Source organism: Oculina patagonica, chromosome 1, assembly GCF_052425735.1.
Source record: "Oculina patagonica isolate OP01 chromosome 1, crgOcupat, whole genome shotgun sequence".
NCBI classification, from domain to species: Eukaryota; Metazoa; Cnidaria; class Anthozoa; order Scleractinia; family Oculinidae; genus Oculina; species Oculina patagonica.
In genome coordinates, this window is record NC_135758.1 from 9,030,456 (window position 1) to 9,051,588 (window position 21,133).

At 37.0% G+C, this 21,133-nt stretch overlaps 2 protein-coding genes across 3 annotated transcripts in view; both read right to left on the minus strand.

Annotated features, from left to right (window-relative positions):
- Nucleotides 1-21,133, minus strand: part of LOC144654865 (collagen triple helix repeat-containing protein 1-like) — a 112,605-nt gene that overhangs the window by 68,902 nt on the left and 22,570 nt on the right. The window lies entirely within an intron of this gene.
- LOC144654963 (collagen triple helix repeat-containing protein 1-like) lies at nt 11,622-16,903 on the minus strand. Of its 2 annotated transcripts, none has more exons than XM_078515202.1 (3): nt 16,709-16,903; nt 15,934-16,167; nt 11,622-12,138 (listed from the first exon to the last, which is right to left on the minus strand). In XM_078515202.1, the coding sequence occupies exons 1-3, from the start codon at nt 16,799-16,801 to the stop codon at nt 11,791-11,793; spliced, it is 675 nt and encodes a 224-aa protein (XP_078371328.1). In that variant the 5' UTR covers nt 16,802-16,903; the 3' UTR covers nt 11,622-11,790. The 2 variants fall into 2 exon arrangements, with proteins under 2 accessions (XP_078371328.1, XP_078371320.1); XM_078515194.1 differs by having other exon boundaries at nt 15,934-16,182.

Genomic DNA, 21,133 nt, shown 5'->3' on the forward strand with positions numbered 1-21,133 from the left:
ACGCGAAAACTGTAATCGTTGACAAGGTTATAATATCATCTCTTTGATTTAGTTTATGCTGAAACAACTTAATTCACCTCAGTGTCGGTGGCTTGTGGTATCCACCACAAGCCACTTCAGTGAATAGTTGTTACAATTAACCTGGGGCATTAGGGTCAGGGGTTCTCAGTGAAAATTTATTAATGTTCATTTGTGTGGTATATATACCAAACCAAAATAACCACAGCATGAGGAATATCTCCTTAACCTTGTTCTTATATTGTTTGCAGCGATATAAAAATAGGTATAGCTAGTGGGGTCTTTCACAACAACATAAAATTATAAATCACCTTTACAAAATGATCGATAGCATAATTCTGTAAAAAAGATTGCCATATGCAATTTTGTTTAAGTTTCTACGATTTTTGAAATATACCTACAGCTTTTAATTATGTCTACACATTTTTAAATATGTGAAATTGAAGAAATTAGAGCTTAAGTAAGCTTATACTTACCATGAGGATCTCAACATGGTGAAAAATATTGCGGTCTGTGTGGTTATCGACAGCACAAGATTCGCACAAACTTATAGATGGGCCACAATCAAGGCAGCGACAATTCGCGACCGAGTTACAAAAGAAGCATTTTTCCCAAATACGGAACCCTCATTCTAAAAGGTTGTCAATAACATAGCTTCACGTATTTTGGACCACGATTCCTCGGCTCGTTGGAGTCTTTGATAGTGACGAGTTACCTCGCCTGCTTCTTCTTCATCGGCAGATTCGAAAGGAAGATCGGCGTCAGCATGATCGATGTAATTCGAGGGATTAAGATCACTAGTGCTTCCACTATAATCAACTTCACCACTTCTCAGCTGCACTTTTTTTCTTTTAACGCCATCATCGTGGCGAAATCTGACATTGACTTCTGCCTTGAAACGTCTGCCCTTTTTGCGAAATAAAGTGGACATTATAACTCGAGTTGTAGATATCATCAGAACACGCTAAGCGAGACAAGTGCCACTAGAAAAGGAAAAGATCAAAATAGGAAAGATCGAGGAGAATAGAAATGCAAGTAGGAAAAACAGAAAGGTGTAAAACTAACCGGCCTATTGATTGATGTAATAGTGTAGAATATTTAGGAAGGTGATCAGTTCTACCAGGTTCTTTAGGTGCAGACGAGCGAAACACATAGACAACTCTAGACCAAAAAATTGTGATTGAACCTAAATACACCTACATAGCCTATCACAAGCTTAAACACTCAATTTGAAGCACAGTTTATGTGGCCCAAGCTGACTCCAATAAGTACATCGCCTTTCTAGTACCGGATAATACGTACTACAGTATACTACGGCCGGGTGATGCCCGGTACTATGGGTACATTTTTGTCGGGTGATACCCAGTGCCTTTCGCGAGAATCGGGTGCACACGCATTTATTGTCGTCGTTGTTGGAGTTGGGTTGGGGGGGGGGGGGGGGGGTCGGTAAACTAAGGCTTTTCGTAAATTCCGCAAAAAGTAGACATTTATTTACAGTTACTTTGTTTTGAACGTCAGTAACAAATCGATAACACCTCCTGGTTTCCCTGAGAAACAGTGAGCACATTCTTCTTCCTTGCCTCTTGCAGGGTAGTAACCAGGTATATTTTTCATCGCTGATCCCAAATTTTAGCTCTTAATTTTGATTCCGGATCCCCTAAATGTGTGCAACATTTGATCCCTGATTACATTCTGATCCCATCTGATTGGCCGATTCGGATCCCATAACATGCCATGACTTGTGAACCGGGATCCCGGGTCCATGATCCAGATCCCGAGGCCGTGATCCCTGATCCTATATACCTAGTTACAACCTTGCTCTTGGTGACTTTTCATCTGATAACTTCTTTTTACTTATTTCGTTTTTAAAAGTTCGTGGCTTTTTTCCTGCTACAGGACTGGTTTCAAGTCCGGTTAGAGCAACTAAACAACAGTATTGCGGCAAGAGCTTGAAGAGCGAATACGCATAATGATCACGAAAGAAACGACATTTGAAGCAAAGGCACAAATTTTAAATACTGTAGATCGCTTTTAACCCAAAACAAGGCTGGTTTTGCAACAAAAAAGCGCACGAGCAAATTTGAGGAAGAAGGTGAGGCGACGGAATCCGTGTCACTTTCCGCCATTTCGTTTTTCGCTTGGCTAATTTGGTCCGAAAAACTGAAAGTATCTTTATTACACATTAACCGTTTTCAGTAGGTGGATCAATTTTTGACAGTTTTATCCTGTGCTTTCTCCATTTTTCATAGTTCCTTTTTCTGGTTCCGTTTTATCCATTATACTTTTTATCATTTTCTTTATTCATTTTCTCTATTTTCCCTTTATCAGTATTTCGTTTTTCTTTTTACCATTTTCCTTTATAATGTCTTTATTCCTTTTAACTTTTTTCTATTTTTCTGTTATTCTTTTTCTGGATTCCTTTTTCTTTTCATCTTTTTTTCTTCTCCATTCTTTCTTTTTTGTCCTTTCTCTCCATCGCATACCCAGTAACCTTTGCTGGCATATCTCGCGTTCATTTTCTCCATTTTCATGTATAAATGTTTTATTGGGTGCCTTAACTTAATGCTAGCCTGTGTACAGCCGCCCCCTCCCCTCAATAAAAATCGGGAAGGAGCGTCTGTGATTTACCGTTGATAATCGTGTTCCGGAATAATTTTGCATAAATTATGAAAAACGATTTACGCTGACCAAAATTTCCGTGGCGCACATTGTTATGTCTCAAATTTTCAAAATGGCGGTCGATGCGAGTAATTTACAACGTGCTTTCGAGAGGGTCTGCGACACTTTTAAAATTCCTTCGCTTTACGACGAGCAAAAGGAATGCTTAGAAGCACTTTTCAATGGAAAGGATGTCTATGCAAGTCTTCCAACTGGATACGGGAAGTCCTTAATCTTTTATGCAGCCCCAATCGTTGCCGATGAGCTGTTTTGTCGACGCGGCAGCAAAATAATTATTATCTCACCTTTGAAAACGCTTATGGAAGACCAAGTGGCATTCTTACGATCTTTGGGCCTATCGGCAATTGCTCTTCACGATGAGCAATCAGAAGAACGACTGTAATGATCCACTGGTGATAGCCAATCAGATCATTTTCCAAACATTCCAGAAAAAGTCACGTGGTCCGGAACACGATTATCAACGGTAAATCACAGACGCTCCTTCCCGATTTTTATTGAGGGGAGGGGGCGGCTGTACACAGGCTACTTAATGCCAGTCCAAAGCGGACAAACAAAATAGGCAACACAAAGATACTTTGTGGAAGTCCAAAGCGGAGAAAAAGTTCTTAAAGTAAATCTTGATGTTCACACGATTACTGCGTTGTCCAAGGTGTTTACCCTGCAGGCCGAAACGATCTATCTATTCGGTGACGACAGGGTTGTATTGCCAGATCTAGCCTGCGTTGAAATGGTCACGCAGGCAATGCCAGATCCAGACACGATGGCAATGCCAGATCCAGACACGACATTTTTGTTGCTTGTTCATTTTGCCGGCTGCCCTTATGTCAACAATAAATGTTCGGTGTCAAAATCGATCTATTTTTAATGGCCGCAGTGGCGCATCCTTTCTGAACTTTGAGGTCGTTCATTTGGTTCATAGAGCAGTTTCTTTTGTTTCCCATTTACATATGAGAGGCACTATCTATCAAATCCCTTCAGCCCCCCTACCCCATAAAAAATGAACAGTCCCTAAATGTCGCTTAATTCAGAGAACGAATCTGAAAAAAGTGAAACAATAATGCTATTTAATAATGATAATTGTTGCGCAAATCATAGATGCGTTACAAGAAAAGACCTGTATCTTTGGGCGAAAAAAAAAAATCGTGCAAAGCTTGTGCCCCAGAAAAAAATTCCTGCATACAAGTAGGCCTTCAAAAAAATTCCTGCACCGAATATTTTTTACCCCCCCCCCCCCTCCGGTTATTTCTGATGGTCCGTCCCTTATGTGTTTATTTTTCTCGTGGCGACGGCCTTCGGCCGCCGAAGTATTCACCGCGCGCGAGAAAAAATCATCTGGTACCAAGGGTAGCCCCCCACACACCTTAGACTGAAATCGTTATCCGTACCAATCGTCTATATTGTTAAAAACAGATTTTGTAAACACCAAATTTTCCAAAAGGCCTTGGTTTGGCACCTTTAATTTGGCCTGAAATTGCGGTGGGTGCCCCGGCCCACCGGGCCCTATGCTAGATCCCCTCCCAGGATCTAGGACGCTAAAGATAACAATTCTTTATTTCCATTATATTCATTCTATTTTTCAAAATGTCAAATATATCTGCTACATAAGATAATGTACATAATGGCTGGAGATCTAAGCAAGCTCTACTGAGCTTTTGTAAGAAGATCCCCATACATACATATACTATTTACAATTTAGCAGATGGATGTAAGTATTAATTGAATATATTAAAGTGGGATTTGCTATTTTTTTAATAAATTAATTACAATCTAGCTTATATAATTAAAGAAATACATATGATTTTGAATATAGTCTTTAGTTGATTTTTTAAAAAGTCGATATGATTTCTGTGTCTTCAGATCCTTAGGTAAATTGTTCCATATTTGGGGCCCCCTAAATTTTAATGAAAATTTACCATCATTTGTCCTTTTATAATCAATATATATGTTTGAGGATGTTCGTGTATTGTGATTATGGATCTTTTCATTTAATCTATAGTAATTACAAAAATAACTTGGTAGTCTACCATTAAAGTAGGAATACATAAAAAGTGATATTTGGCATATATTTAACTCGTATATATTAAGAATCTTTAATGCTACAAATAGTGGCCTAGATTTTTCTCTGTAATTTTTAAAAGTCATAATTTTAACTATCTTTTTTGGTAACATAAATAATGAGTTGAGTCTTGTTGGATAAGTACTTGTCCAAACAATATTACAATATGTCAAGTAAGGTTGTACCATAGTGTCATAAATTGTCTGTAAAGTTTTGAGAGATAAGTAGTGTCTTGCCTTTGCCAGTATACCTGTCATTTTTGATATTTTAGACGCAACTTTTTTTTTTTTTTTTTTTTTTTTTTTTTAATGAATTTGCCAACCCTACTTACAACACTGAGGCTAAATACAGTTCATTACAACACACTACTTATAATACAAATGTTATACAACACAGCTACTTGCACTACAATACAGTCACCTTACTTAAATTACAATACTAAAATCGCTACTTACATCATTTACAACACGACTACAATTACATCTACAATCACTTCCACTTCTATACGATTTCGTTTTGTGCTGCTGATAATAATACAATTAACACAGGATTACATAACTTACAATAACCATTACTTACAATTTATATGGCTTAATTTATATACTTTGTTTTAAAGAATATTATTTGGCTACAAAGGAGTTACCCACTAAGAAATCTATAAACTCTCGGTATATTTTTTCCATTTAAGATTAACATTTTGGCTGTCTTCCTGATTTTGTGATTTCATTGCATATAATTCCAGTTGGTATGTATAGTTAACAATTTTAATGAATACTCGAAGAGATGGACGGTTGTTGTTCTTCCGGCATTCATAAATGTGATATTTAGCTAGAATTAAAAGATGATTAAGTAGTAAGAAATCTTCTTTTCTTTTCCAAACTCCAAAGAGCTTATCTATATCAGAAAGTTCCTCCAAAACAATGTTTGTATTTCTGCACCAGTCAATGAAGTCTAGCCAAAAATCACTGGTAAATGAACATGTGATAAGTAAATGCTCGAGGGACTCGCTCTCTAATCCACAAAAAGTACATAATGGTGAGGCAATCAAACCAATTTTGTGAAGAAATGAGTTGGTTGTTAAGTATCTGTTTAAGATTTTATACTGAAATTCTCTCGACTTTGTGTCTATGAGTACCTTAGAGGATAGACTGTAAATTTCTCGCCATTCTAAGCACGCACTTTCCATTGACATTTCCATGCGTTTTCTATGTCTTTCGTACTATACGTCTCTTGGAGAAAGATAATATCTGCATTTTGCTTTTGAAGCCAAATAAACAATGCTTTTCTTTTCTCTAGAGAGCGAATACCTCGGACATTTAAAGAGAGCATTTTGAAATTAACACTTAAAACATCCTCGAATTTCTATAGCTTGGTTGAGTCTATTGTCTCCTGTAATAGCGCACATAATTAAATGCCATGAAAAATTTAAAGTAATGAAACTAAAAAATAGGAAATATTTTACAGATACCCTTAATAATAATCTACCACTGCTAACATAGCACTTTAGAACTAGCATACAAACACATAAACATAAAAGTTTTAAGAAGCCGCTAGAATATTTCCTAAATACGGCCATAGTCCCTCGTGGCCTAGGGACTACTGTTTTGAAAACAGAATACGATATGCAAACTATGGCAAGTAAATTATGCGTAAATTTTAACTTTTAGCGGAGTTGTTTTAAAGAAGCATGACGAAGCTAACCGGGAGACAAAAACAAAAAAAAAAATCATATTTCTAATCATTACGCGAAATCCTAAAGAGTAAGAGATACCATTAATTAGTTCAAAGAGTAATAAGTTTTGAGATAAGTCTGCATGTTGGCTAATATTTTTTCTTAGGTAGGAGATACTCCGGTAGGTTGTCCGCTGAATAAACAGAACTATTGACTGTCAGATTTTTACCTTTTATAAATACTCTTCCGACGTTTAATTCCTTAGCTTTCTTGTAAGCGGCGCGGAGCTTTCCACGTTCTTTTGCTGATTCAGGGGAAAGATCTTTGTCAATAAATACCGAAGAGAAGGAAGAACTGTTCATTAGTTTCTTCCTGCTTTGCCAAATCCAATCGCAATCCATTCTTGAGACGAAGCGGACTAAAATTGGTCGTGGGCGCAGAGGACGTGAAGCGTCTTCCCTTGACTCCGTCGAATGTTCGTTGTTCGCAGCTCTGTTCGAAGAAGCTGTGGTGTTTGGATTCCCTGTTCGATGTATTGCATGAAACATTATGTTATCTGGTTCGGCACCGAGTTCTTTTAGAACGTCCATTACTTTACGCGAACACTCCGCATTGCTCTCTCCAGGATTTTCGGGAATGTTGTAGAAACGAAGATTCTCGCGCCTAGAGTAATCTTCCAGCTTAATTAGACGATTTTTAAGAGTGCTGATCTCCTGGTTTAATTTGCTGTTCTCTCTCTCGGCGCTGTCACACTGATCTTGTAAATTTTTGTTTCTCTTTTTAAGACACTGCACCTCCTCCCACACGGCGGTTAACGATTTCGTTACCTCGCTCAGCTCTGATTTCACTGCCCTAATTTCACCTTTAAGTTCCTCCTTAAGTGCTTTTATGTCCTCGTGGATACTGGACAGTTTTTCTAGGATCATTGCGTCCGATACGTCTTCTTCCTCGCCAGTCGAACTGGTCGAACTTGACTCCCGTGCACGTTTCTTTTCTTTTGTTTTTGACATTCGGTGGTCTGAAACTTAAAACATTGTCTTTCGGGTTTAACAAGTCAACAAGATATAACTAACACTCCACATTCACGAAATTGCCATAGTTTGTCGGACCGTTAAATACACCAAACGGCCGCCATGACAGCTCGCCCCCAATTCGGTGCCTTTAGACGCAACTTGGTCAATGTGATATTTCCACGATAGCTCATTATCTATGTGTAAACCCAGGAATTTTGTGTGCTTTACTTGCTCAATTTCTTGGTTATCTATTTTAATTGAGACATTTTGATTTATTTTCTTCCCTCTGAATTTAAAAATTATGAATTGTGTTTTTTTAATATTTAATGAAAGTTTATTTGCGGAAAGCCAAGATGCTATGTTACTTAGCTCATTGTTCATGGTCATTTGTAACGTTTCTAGATTTTTATGATTGAAAAATAAATTTGTGTCATCTGCAAATAAAATAATAGATAATATCTCTGAACACCTAGAGATATCATTCATGTAGATAAGAAAAAGAAGAGGTCCAATTATGGACCCTTGAGGCACTCCACACTTGACTGTTAAGCTTACTGATTTTTGTAACTTATATTTAACTATCTGTTTCCTATTTGTTAAGTAGTTTTCAAACCACTTAAGGGCAATTCCCCTTATACCATAATGTTCAAGCTTTTTAAGTAATATTTCATGGTTCACAGTATCAAAAGCCTTTGCAAGATCTAAAAATACTCCTATTGTGTATTCATTGTTATCAATTGCTTGTAGTAACTTAGTCGTAAGCTCTATAGTCGCTAAGTTTGTTGAATGGTTTTTACGAAAACCATATTGACCTTGAAACAACATGTTGTGTTTGTCCAAATATTTAAGTACTCTTTTGTATATAATTTTTTCTAGTATTTTACTGAAACATGGAAGGACAGATATTGGTCTATTCCTCCTTACTATTTGCCTTATAAATTGGAGTTACTAGTGCTATTTTTAGGTCATCAGGGATAACTCCAGTGGTGAGGGACTGATTAAAAATGTATGTTAATGGTTTAATAATATGTTTGGAAATTTGCTTCACAAGTTTAGGTGGTATCTCATCATGACCACAAGACTTATTGCTATTTAGAGTACTAATTTCAATTTCTACTTCTTTCTCTGTGACTGCATCTAAAAAGATGGAGTCCATAGATCTTTCACCTAGGAAGTTTGTGATGTTAACATTGTTATCATTAATTTTGTCAGCCAGCTTTGGTCCAACATTGATGAAGTATTCATTAAATTTATTGCTTATTTCAACTGGATCAGATATCAAAATGGCATCTTCATTGAAATTGTCTGGCAATTCCATTTTGAATTTGTTTTTATTTAAAATTTCTTTTATTAGTTTCCATGAGTATTTTAGGTTTCCCTTATGCTCATTAAATTTATTGTTGTAGTAATGTTTTTTGGCTGCTTTTTTAATTTTATTGAATTTGTTTCTGTATGTCTTAAAGATTGATTCATTTGTTTCATTTGGATTTTTGATAAATTTCTTGTATAGTTTATTTTTGTTTTTTCTTGACTTTAGAATACCCTTTGTTACCCAGGGTACATCTCGACTGTTTGTATTTCTTTTGGTACTTTTTAATGGTATATTTTTGTCATATAAGCTAAACAGCTTATTATAAAAATAATTGTATGCATCTTGGGTATCTGTATTGTTATAAAGGTCATTCCAGTCCTCAGTTATTAAGTCTTGGCATAATCGGTCAACTGTTGTTTTGTTAATTAGCCTATAATTAGTATTGACTCCACTTTTACGATTTACTTCTTTTGGAGAGGTTGTTATTTGAAACACAGGCAAATGATCTGAGAGGTCTGTGAAAAGGATACCACATTTATGGCACTCATCAAGATTGTTGACAAATATGTTATCAAATAATGTTGCACTGGAATTGGTTATTAACTGCGCTGCGCAGTTCTTGCTCTACAAGCGGTTTTTTTTTTTTTTTCTCAGTGACCAGACTGATGCCCCCGCTCGGCCGGGCTTGGGTCACGCAAGGTTTAAAAGCTAGAAAAAACTTACCAATGGGAAATTTTCAAATGCTTTGGTCTTAATAAGCATGTTTAGCGTGAGATGTCCGATTTTGAAGCGTTTTACTCAAAGAAATTTCTAAATTTTCACGCGTCGAAAGAAAGGGGGGGGGGGGCGCATTTTTTGTTCCCCCCCACATGGCTCCCCTAAAGTGCTCACGAGACCAGCGCAGTTGCATGTAAGCTCTAAGAGCTCTTGTTCTTGTTGGTTTTGAAATTAACGGGTAAAATGTTGATGAAAACATCTGATTTAAAAAAACATTAATAAACTGATTTTCATTAGCCTTAAAAAGATCAAGATTAAAATCTCCTATCAAATAGCATTTCTTATTTTGTCTGTCTACTCAAACACTCAAACAAGGACGACAATAAATGCGTGACGCTGGGATGGCCGTGTCGAACGGGTTGTGTGACTTGAACAACACTTTCTATTGACGTGAATCAAGTACTGAATGTTGTCAGAATATGATACAACTACTGTCCTTGATGCTTTCAACAGTGACTTTGAGATCGAAAAGGCTAATGTGGTACAGCAATGAGGTGGATGTACGGCTTTTAGAGACGGTATGTTACTAGTGATTATTTTTATCGGGCTATATTTAACGCCAAATGAATACATTGCATAATTTGGGGTCGAACTGTTTCGCTTGTTGCTTTCCAGTGTACATGTATTAGTTAAAAATGAATTTGTTAATCTGCCATTACTCCACAACATGAACAATACCATTTTGATCACCTGCTTGAGCACTTCTCAAGTAGAACATTGCAAAGCTCCTCGACATTTTGACCTCTTGATCATGAGTGGTCGATGTATGAACGTGCCATGTACACAAGCGTTGTAATGACCCGTGGTCGCAAGTAATGCCAGTTCGTTCAAACTGTCTTGTCGACTACTCAATCTTACAAAGGGTGCCGTTGATTCAGAAAAATTTTCAATCAAAATGATTTGCAAACTTTTTGTAAAAAAGCTTTATAGATTGTGCTAGATTTGAATGCTTCGATAATCTTGCGTTTGTAATGTCAACAAGCAGCGTTTGTTGACAAAGTAACATTTTAAAGCCGCTACAAAATGACGACTCTAGATTTATAAATTTACGGCTAAAAATGACTTGTACCGCCTTCTAAGACCTCTAAACATGTTGTTTACATACAAGTGGATTTCTTTTACGGTCTAAAATACAAATCGATGGTGTTTGAATTGATTTTAGAATTTGATCGGCAAATTGAAAGTGACAACTTCCGTAAATCTTGTGTCATTTGAGCTGAACATACACCAGACATCTTTAATTTTCTCAGCAGGAAGCGTTTCGAGTTCGACCTTAAAACTTGGCATGGTGAATGTTTATTGATTATACTTTGAGGCTGTAATTTCAAATTTTCGAAAAATTAGGTACCAGGGGTATTTTTATGCTGTTGAAAATGGCCTATATTTCGCCGCTATTTTGGGTGCTCGTCAGAGCGGTTTATAAAATAGCTTGCAAAATCATATTATCAACGTATTTCTAAATTTTAACAGTTGAAGAATGTAAAGTAATGTTTGTTCCGCTTTTATGTGAAGTTTGACGGCAATTGAAGTTTTTTTGAGACTTTGCCGGGACTTCGTTCTCGCAACTTATTTTGGGCATTCGATTGAAAGGAAAACCGCACTTTGACCCCGTTTTCCAATTTTCGTAATTTTCTGAAAAATAAAAAATCGCTGGAACTTTTGAATATGATTTTTACAAATGTCTTACCAAAGGGTATCTTTGGGCCAAATATGAGCGATTAGCCAAACGGGTCGCTGACGGAAAGATCTCGCTCCTTACAGGCGGCCGTTCTTAAAACTGGCCAGTAGTTTCTTGCCGATATTGTGTTCAGAGTGGATTTAAATATTAGCATTAGTTAAGAAATCTTTTGTTACAATATTGTTTATTCTGTTAAAACGATTTCAAATAGCCTGTTTTGATGAAATAAAGACTTTCACAGCTTCGTCTTAAATTAGCATACCTAGTAGGTGTTAGCCACTAATAGTAAGTAATTATCATATGGAGTGTGCTTATGCGAAACATCTCTATTAAGTGATTACTTCCCTGCTTCAAACGAGCAATGTACAAAAAGTCTTTAGACATCACAAGCAATGCATAAATTACTTTATTTAGGAAAACCAAGTAAAATGTATTATAACGTTTCTGATTGCAATGTTTTCAAAAACCTTCACCATTTTATGGAGCGCTTGTTTTACAAAAGCCGGCCAAGCATTCCACATACAATATAGCGCCTTTAATCAGTCCCTAATGCATTGCTGCCGACAGCGTTATTTTTTCAGCGGATTACTGGGATCGCGGAACCTCCTCGATAATTAAGCGGGATGCTGAATTCCAGCCTGTCTCGCCGTCAGCGTTTCCATATCCACCACAGTTTCCAATGTTGATACCAACACGGATTTTTCCCTTGTGAATGTTGTCACAGTAGCCCTCTATTGCGCCATGCCTGTGATTGTTCTGGCTACTGTGTCTGATGTAATTCACTGCGTCGATAGGCACTGGACCACTGCACTCGGCGCCATTGAAAGTGATGAACCATCGCTTACAGCAGCCGCTACTTCCACCCACATAAAAGTTGCCTTGATAAACAACACGAAGAGCGGTAGCATCCTTCTGCTTGTTGAAAACGCAATCCTGCGAAATAAAAATATACATAATTATGTTAAACAAAGAAAAATGTAAAAGGTTTCACACAATCGTAGAAGTGCTCGATGCAAATGCATCCAGAGTGGAATACTACAACTAAAGACAGAGACTGTAAGGACAGTTACTCGAGTTTCGCGCACGAAGCGATCATCAGACTGACAGTCTGATGATCGCTTCGTGCGCGAAACTCGAGTAACTGTCCAAACAGTCTCTGTCTTAAGTTAAAGTATATAATTATGTTAATTATGTAGACAACAAGCCGATAAACTGAAGACTTCATCTGCTATAAAAGTGCTCAATGGTAAAACCTACAAAATTGCAGCTAAGGCGATTGGAAATCGAATTAAACGTGTACTTCCAAAAATTATTGACAATGACCAGAGCGGCTTCCTAAAAGGACGCTCCATCGCCGAAAATATTTTACTAATTGATGGAATAATAAATTTTGCGGATAATACGAATAAACCCGGTCTCCTGATGTTTGTAGACTTCGAAAAGGCGTTTGATTCGATCGAGTGGTCTTTTATAGAACGAGCTCTCATACACTTCGGTTTCGGGCCCTCGCTGGTGAACTGGTTCAGGCTTTTCTACAAAGATGTCTCCAGCGCCATCCAAAACAACGGTTGGGTCTCAGAGCATTTCATCTTAGGTAGAGGGGTCAGGCAAGGCTGCCCGATGTCCCCATACTTGTTCATAATAGCAGCTGAGATACTAGCCAATTTTATAAGAAGGGATAAAGACATAAAGGGGTTTGAAACGAATGAAGTAGAACACAAACTAAGCCAATATGCCGACGATACAACCTTAATACTCGACGGTTCTGAGGGCTCATTTCTTCGTGCAGTTGCAGTCTTGGACGGATTTCACATAATCTCTGGGCTCAAGGTGAATTACGAGAAAACAAAAGTGCTATGGGTGGGTTCAGCAAAAGAAAGAGAACCAATAAAATGTGACAAATCGGAAATTTCCTGGGTGAAAGGTAAAGTATTTGCACTTGGAATTTGGTTTGCAACAGACAGGAAGACAATGCTCCGCTGCAATTACGAGGTAAGGATCAAAAAGATAGAAAGTGTAATTGAATCATGGCAGTTTAGGAGGCTCAGTTTAATCGGAAAAATTACCATCATTAAAAGTCTCCTGGTTTCCCAACTGGTCTATATTTTAACGCCGCTAACCACCTCCGTAGAAGCATTACAAAAAGTCAATAAAATGTTTTCGATTTTCTCTGGGATGGTAAAGGAGATAAGGTTAAAAGGATATTTATAACCAAAGATTACAAGGAGGGCGGCCTAAAAATGATTGATATAAACAAGTTCAATCAATCTCTCAAAGTCTCCTGGATCCAAAAATACCTGGATCCGACAAATGATGGGAAATGGAAATTTGTTTTCGAGGACAGTCTTAAAAAGCATGGAGGAAGGGATATTTTCACCTGCAATCTTCACAAAGACGACATCCCCACGTTAGGGGTCTGTAACCCCTTCGTCCAAGAGGTACTGGAAGCCTGGGCAGAGTTACATTTTACGGATGTCACTGACATCACTGATGTAAATGTTGGTGACCAGATCATCTGGTACAATTCTCTTATTCGAATAAACGACCGACCCGTTTTCCATAAACATTGGTTCAACCACGGAATTTGCAAAATTTCCCACTTATTGGACGAGAATGGCACCCTGCTTAGGTACGACGAGCTGAGGATTAAGTTCCCCGAGCTAAAATGGTTTGAATCATTTGCCGTTCTTTCAGCTATAAGGTCATTTATAAGGAAGCTACATAATCCTCAGACGCCAGACAATAACATTATGAAAGGAGTATCTTTAGCTGATCTTACCTCTAAGAGTAAGATCAATCATTTTGTGTATACCTCTCTTTTAAAGAGAGAAAAAATCCCACCCATTGGAAGCCAAGTAAAATGGCTGAGAGACCTTCATGTTCAGAACGACTGTGAGGTAGACTGGAAAGTAGCATACACAATTGCTTTTAATTGTACGGCGTCCACCAAATTAAGAACCTTCCATTTTAAATTCTTACATCGGAGGATTGCCACGAATGATTTTCTGCAGAGAATCAATCTTATACCTTCAAATAAATGTTGCTTCTGTGCAAAACAAACAGAGACTATCATCCATCTTTTCTTGAACTGTCCCATAACGCAATGTTTTTGGGAAGATATTAAACAATTTCTCTTTCAAAAGGGCTTTGGGACTGAGTTTGTTCTCACAGATCTCCATTTGATGGGGCTGTTAAGAATCCCGACTAACACAGCCGTTGATCTTGTGCTTCTAATTGCGAGATATCATCTTTACTCCCGGAAATTAGGCGGAGCGCCTCCTTGTTTGTCTGTTTTCTTGAGTAAGTTGAATTCCATTATTCAAATTGAAAAACAAATAGCTTTGCATAGTAATCGTTTGACCGCCTTCACAAACAAGTGGAAGATGTTTCTCTGTTAATCTCCTCTACACATTTTTTCCCTATAAATTATCTCCATGTTTTATCCGTTTGAATTATCCACCAATCTAGTTTCTGTAAACCAAGTGTTGGTTTAGTTTTTTTTCAAATGTGAAATTTATTTATAGATCCGTCTAGCCATTATGTAGTTTTTTTTTTGAAAAATTTAATCTAGTCGACTGTTTCCTTTACTAAGTAGTTGCTGTAGCGTCATTGTTATTTGTATACATGCATAGTTTTTCTGCTGTTTTTTTTTTTTTTCCTTTTTGCACTGTAATTGTGGCATGAGGCATTGTTAGTATCACTGAAAGCATAGCAAAAAACAAAAGAAAAAGAAAAGAAAAAAAAAGAGAGAAATATATATGTAGATTTAAATAAGTAATAAGCAAATACAGTATTGTAAATTAGATAGTATTGTAAGTTTTGTAATGTTAATATGGTAGGTAACACCAGTATTTTATTAGGATATAAGGTATTGTCAGTATTGTTAACAATGTTTTCTTGTACTGTTAGTAACTGTAAGTAATGTAGTTAATGTTAGTATTGTAAGTAATGTTAGTTTTGTTTAAGTAATTTGTGGTATTGTAAGTATTGTTAGTATTGTAAGAAAATTTGTTGTTCTCAATAAAAAAAAAACAGAGCTGTTACAACATAGTATTATGGAGTCGGACTAATTCAAAACCATTTTTCAACAGCTAAGTCTTTATTGAACACTGTTTATTTTTATCATAGCAAACTGTTTGGATTATGAGAAGGCGAGCATAGAAGTCTCGAGCTCAGTTTCATGTCTCATGCGAGGCAATCATCAGGTTAATTATTGTTCTGGTTAATTATTGTTCTCAATAATTAATTATATATAAATATAATGAAGTAATAGATAATTTAATTATAAGCCGGTCTCGTCAAAAACGTCATTTTTTTGGCGATTTTCTTTATTTTTCTCTTAGTTTCTTTTATACCAAAAAGTTTACGATTTGTTTAATTTTACATTCCATAAGCATTCTGGCTTTATTTTGTGTCGATCCGTTATTTTCCGACTTTCTTAGAAAATGGTGACAAACTTTTCGAGACTGTGCTTATAACTTCAAAGCTTGCTGTAAGAATCTGAATGGTTTTCCTGCGTCAAGAAATGTAACCTGATTGGTTTACACTTCTTGGATGATGAACCGTGAACCAATTAGCTGCAAGGGCCATAAATGCGTTTGCATCACGTCAAATTCAAAATCGCCCGCTACTCATGATCACCCGTGTTTCCGTGAAAGCAGTTCCATATTTGGCGACGTATATTGATAATAATACCTATTAATCCGCTTCCCAAAAATTAAAGCTTACCTTGATAAGACCAATGTCACGGCCGTCTGTACTCTTCCACGCACACTGTTTCCAGTTTCTGTGGTCAGCGTCTGCACCATTTTGTCCTGCGTCTCCTTTGACACCACGTGAGCCAGGTGGACCAGCCACACCCTCCTTACCTTTCGCGCCATCTCGGCCGTCGCGGCCTGGTAACCCGTTATATCCATTACGGCCGGGGAGACCAGGTGATCCTTGCAAACACATGCTAGGGTGCTGTGTAAAAGAAGACTAAAGAAAATTTAATAGCAAATATTACCAACATGCAATGCAACATTTTTTTTATATAAATTCAGTTTGTTCCAACATCACATCTACTTCCAACCGCCATTTCCCCATAACCCCACATTTGCCTCCCCTTTTCTCCTTCTTATAAAGTGCATGTCACGTACACCATGACAAATCTATGGATAAAACTCTTTATTCGTAGATTGTTAAAAAATTCCAAACCTATTTATCAATATAACGAGACGCCAATGCAATATCTCGAAAAAGATGTAGATGTATGCCTATGTGATCAGAATTGAAACAATATTTTATAAGTTTCGTTTATCAAATCTTCTTTTTATCTTAGCGGTTATGGAAACATTTCTTTTTTGGTTAAGTAGCTCGAGATGTTCAGAACACATTGCAAGAACGGTGCTGCTAACAGAAATAAACAATGGGTTGTAGTGATGGGATAGTTCTTTATAAGTGGATAAAACAAACTGCGACAGAAGGCAATTTTTCCATTAACTGCCGATATATCAAAGCTTACCTTGAAACTGTTGTTATTTCCGTCTATTTGATAAATGAGTGGAGAAACCAACGACCACAGCAACAAAGATACAGCGCTGGCTTTGCTAAACATGTTTGGTTCTTCAATTCCCAAGTACGTAAACGTTCTACAATGTTTTTAGCTTCTCGAGGTGGTGTGGCGAGTGCCGAGTGCCGAGTCAGAAACCAAAATGAATGACGCATCGCAGATAGAGTATGTTTGTTCCACTAAAGGCAAATAGAAAATGAACCTGTCACTACTATAGAATGGTTGTCTTTCTACATAACGCATTTAGATAAAGTTAATTGGATTTTGACATAACTGTCTGATGTACGGTAAAACTAGATAGAGTTTTTATGTTAACTGGCTCAGTTATACTCAAGTTTAAGACAACAACTTGACAAATATTTATCGTTTATATTTTTGTGATTATAATAGTAAGTTTTAGCAAAAGAGAACGTTGTAAACGCCACAAAAGTCGAACAAGAGAATTATCTTATGGACACAAACCTAATATCAATTGAGTTAAACAAACACCAATTGTCTGAACATCGGCTGTCAGTGTTTACATTCGTCGCCCATCTGTAACATTCTCACATTATACGTCCTTTTAATTTGGGGATTTAATAACTAACTTTAAAATTTTCGAGAAAGAAAATCCAACACGAGTATTAAGACATCAAATTTAGATTGTAGAGAAATATTTTAATGTTTTGTCATACCTAAAGGTTCTTTTTTACACTAATTATATAATTCAAGCTCGTAACTTCACGGTACGTGTATCAAATGATTAATGATTTCATGACTGAACTTAGGGAAGTTGCTTCAGCTGCCAAATTCCCCAAACATGCAATTTTCTTTTTACGGACGGAGCAGTTTACTTTACGGGTGGAAAATTTGCAGTTCTGGAGGAAAACCCTGTAAAAAATATCAAAGTTTGACCTAGCTTTCCATAATTTTCTGCACACTTCACACTTCCCACGTCCGTTGTTTTTCTACTCACGAAAGATATATTTCGGATATTTGCATAGAACTTAAATGAGATCGACAACTTATTATCTACTCAGTGGAATATTTTGGGGTAGAATTACTGCCGGTTTGAGTTTTTGTATTAGGCAAAAAATATCTGAATTAAAAGCCGTTTTATTAAGAGCGCGCAAAAATATCTTAATGTCGAATGGTCATTCTTGTGTGATCTTTCCTACAAATTTCCTATAATTTTTAAGTATATAACAATTTTTTTTCTCAATATGTTTTTAAGAAACATTTTATCACAGCTTTTTATTGTTAAATCGAAAACTTGACGTTTAAAAACCTCTTGCCATGTAAACAACAAAGTTGTCGAACATATGTGTCACTAACATCAAAATGTTCCCAGTTAAATTCTGACAATGAAATGAAATGTTTTTCATTGGGCACAAGTGAAAGACAAGTGGAATACAGCGACGCCTTACGAGTCAGTCTCCTCTTCAAGGATCAAAGATCAGCTAACACGTACAATTGGAAAGCAAAAGCGTTATCTCAGTCACAAGATTGACACTAACATATAACCAGTAAATATTAGCAAGAAATTGGAACAAGATCTCAAGCCCAAAGAAATCAAGCCTCCAATCGTAAATCAACAATTCGTGGTTTATCTCTTTTCATGCAATTTGTGCGATGCAAATTATGTTGTACATCCGAGCTTAAACTCACAGACTTACTCTATCCGTGCGAAACTCTTTGTTTGAATGAGCATTCGATCATTTTTACTCATTGTGCGATTGATCTATTGTTTTTACTTAGTATTTATACAATTTTTATCGACTTGACTTGATAATTACGTCAGCTCAACGTCGAAAAGTCGTCGCTTTCTAACAAATTTCTTCTTAATGTGTTTCCAAGAGACATTTTGGCATGAAAAAATTGGTTGCCATGACAACAGGCGTATATTTAAGCTTTCTTCGGGCAAATACAGTACCTAATTGCTTTTCTCGTCACGCAATCATTGCCCAGGCGATAATTAAATCGTGTAAGCCTGTAAGCCGGCTTACAGCAGGGCTTACACAAAAATTAGAAACGTAAATCGTGCCTGGTATAGTACATACAAACTGATAGCTGACATTCCAACATTAAGGGTCTCTTTACATGAAAGCCGAGTTGAGTTTCATCATGGGATGAATTTCGTCCCGGGATGAAAAAAAAATTCATTTTACATGAGCGTGTTCATCCCGGGATGCTGGGACGTAAGTCGTCCCGCCCGAGTTGAATTCATCTCGCCCGTGCTTACATTACTTTATATTTCATCCCGGAAAGACTGTTTACATGACGTTTCTCGTCACGTTTCATCCCGAGATGACATTTCAACTCGGTGTTTCATCCCGGGATGAAATCGTCCCGGGATGAGTTCATGCCGGGACGAAATCATGTATCATCATGTAAACAGCAACAAGAAAATGACCAGACACCGAGATGAATTCATCCCGGGACGAAAGTCATCCCGGGACGAAAACTCTCATGTAAAGAGGCCCTAAGACGTTGTTATGGAATCATCGCTTTTGTTAACGAAAACTATAGTGTTTTATAAGCTAGCATGTATCCTAACCTTATCAACAGGTTGCCAAATGAATAATGACGCAAAATTGCGTCGTCGCAATGGCACCAACAAATCTGCAGTTGTTAAAATTAATGTGTCGTACATGCTATGTTAATTTGGTGGTCATAGCACAGGTGTCTGGTAGGGGGGCTCTAAAGCTTGTTATTTTTTAACCTTCACGTGAAATTCAGAAGTCTGACAATGGTTTTTCTTTAATCGAATAGACAACATTTAAAAATAACTATAACAGTATTTTGCTTTAGAATTATAGCATTGGTTCACCGTGACATTTTTTGTTGTTGTGTTTTTCCCCGAAGAATAAATTAAACAAACACCGCAACACAATAATGATTGCATTATCAGACATAATAACATGCAGAATAATTCGTCTATATAGCCAATATTAAGCGTTACAAGTTTTCTGTAACTTCATTATAATTTTGATGAAGCCCCGATGGTGGCCATAGTACATTTTCATAGCCGGAACAAATCTCACTCCCTTTTCTGAGATCTGCATGCATTGAGTGATCACCTCTAGTTCCAGAAGAGTAAGCCCAACACAAAAAAAGTCAGACATCAGTAGCAATGCATAATTACCGTTTTATTAATGGAAATCATTTATAATTAAGTTTATGATTACAAAATATTTAAAACCCTTTACTAGTGTATGTGTACTTGTTACTTTAACAAACGCCAAGCATTCCGTATACAATTTTGCGCTTTAACCCTATTCAGACCAGGCTTTTTTTGACTTTCTCAGACCCATTTAACTTCCAGAATATTTAAGCAATCACCATGAAACTTATAGGATGTATTGTATGTCCGAAACTCTTTCTTTTGGTATACGTCGCGTGGGATGGTGACGTCACATCACGTAACAATTGCATTATGATGTCAAAACAGCCGCCATCTTGGATCCGCCATCTTGGATTTCAAAATTATTCCAAGATGCCAGAAAACCACCCAAAATCACTGCAATGCACTCAAAATAAATAAAAATGTGCTTTAAACCCGTAAAAATATATGTAAAAATAATTACATTTAAGTTGATTTTTATTAACAGAAACACGCAAAATTTCAAATTTGGCAAAACATGCCTGTCAAAATTCCGTTGCCATGGTGATGACCAGTTCCTGACACATCATCCAGCCCTACTAAATTGTTGCCAGATAAATGTTAGGAAAACTCAGAAAGTTTGGCAGCGTTTGGTTAAATCTTTAAAAAGTTATAAAAGTTCAAAGTCAGCGCGGGCCTCAAAATCCCCCTCCCCCCCCCCCGGTCTGAATAGGGTTAAATTAGCCCCTAGTGAATTGCTTATGTCAGCGTTATGTTTATGAATAACCAACTGATTACTGGGACCGTGGAACTTCTTCTATTATCAAGCGGGACACTGAATTCCAGCCCGTATATCCATCTGAGTTTCCATATCCAGGACAGTTTCCAATGTTAATACCAACACGGATTTTGCCCTTGTGAATGTTGTCACAGTAACCTTCTATTGCTCCTGGTCTAAGGTTGTCTTCGTCTGCATTTCTGATCCATATGGCTGCGTCAATGGGTAGTGGACCGCTGCACTCGGCGCCATTGAAGATAATGAACCATCGCTTACAGCAGCTGCCACAGCTACCCAAGTAGATGTTACCTTGATAAACCACACGGAGAAAAGTATCATCTTTCTTCTTGTTGAAAATGCAATCCTACCGAAAATAATTAACTCCATTTTATTTGTTGCTACATGCAGGGGCAAACATGCTTTGAGTACAAATGTGGTTCTTTAACCGTTTTGGCTGTTGCATTAAAAATATTGAATGATGATGTGTTTTCAGTTCATCTCGATACAAAAATGTAGT

What these genes read in the sequence shown, in the direction of transcription:
- LOC144654963 (XM_078515194.1), bottom strand. Translation starts at nt 16,801, where the DNA reads ATGTTTAGCAAAGCCAGCGCTGTATCTTTGTTGCTGTGGTCGTTGGTT. An exon ending in GAAATAACAACAGTTTCAAG is followed by an intron (nt 16,183 to 16,708) that starts GTAAGCTTTGAT and finishes AATTTTCTTTAG; the next exon opens with TCTTCTTTTACACAGCACCC. An exon ending in GTGACATTGGTCTTATCAAG is followed by an intron (nt 12,139 to 15,933) that starts GTAAGCTTTAAT and finishes TTTATTTCGCAG; the next exon opens with GATTGCGTTTTCAACAAGCA.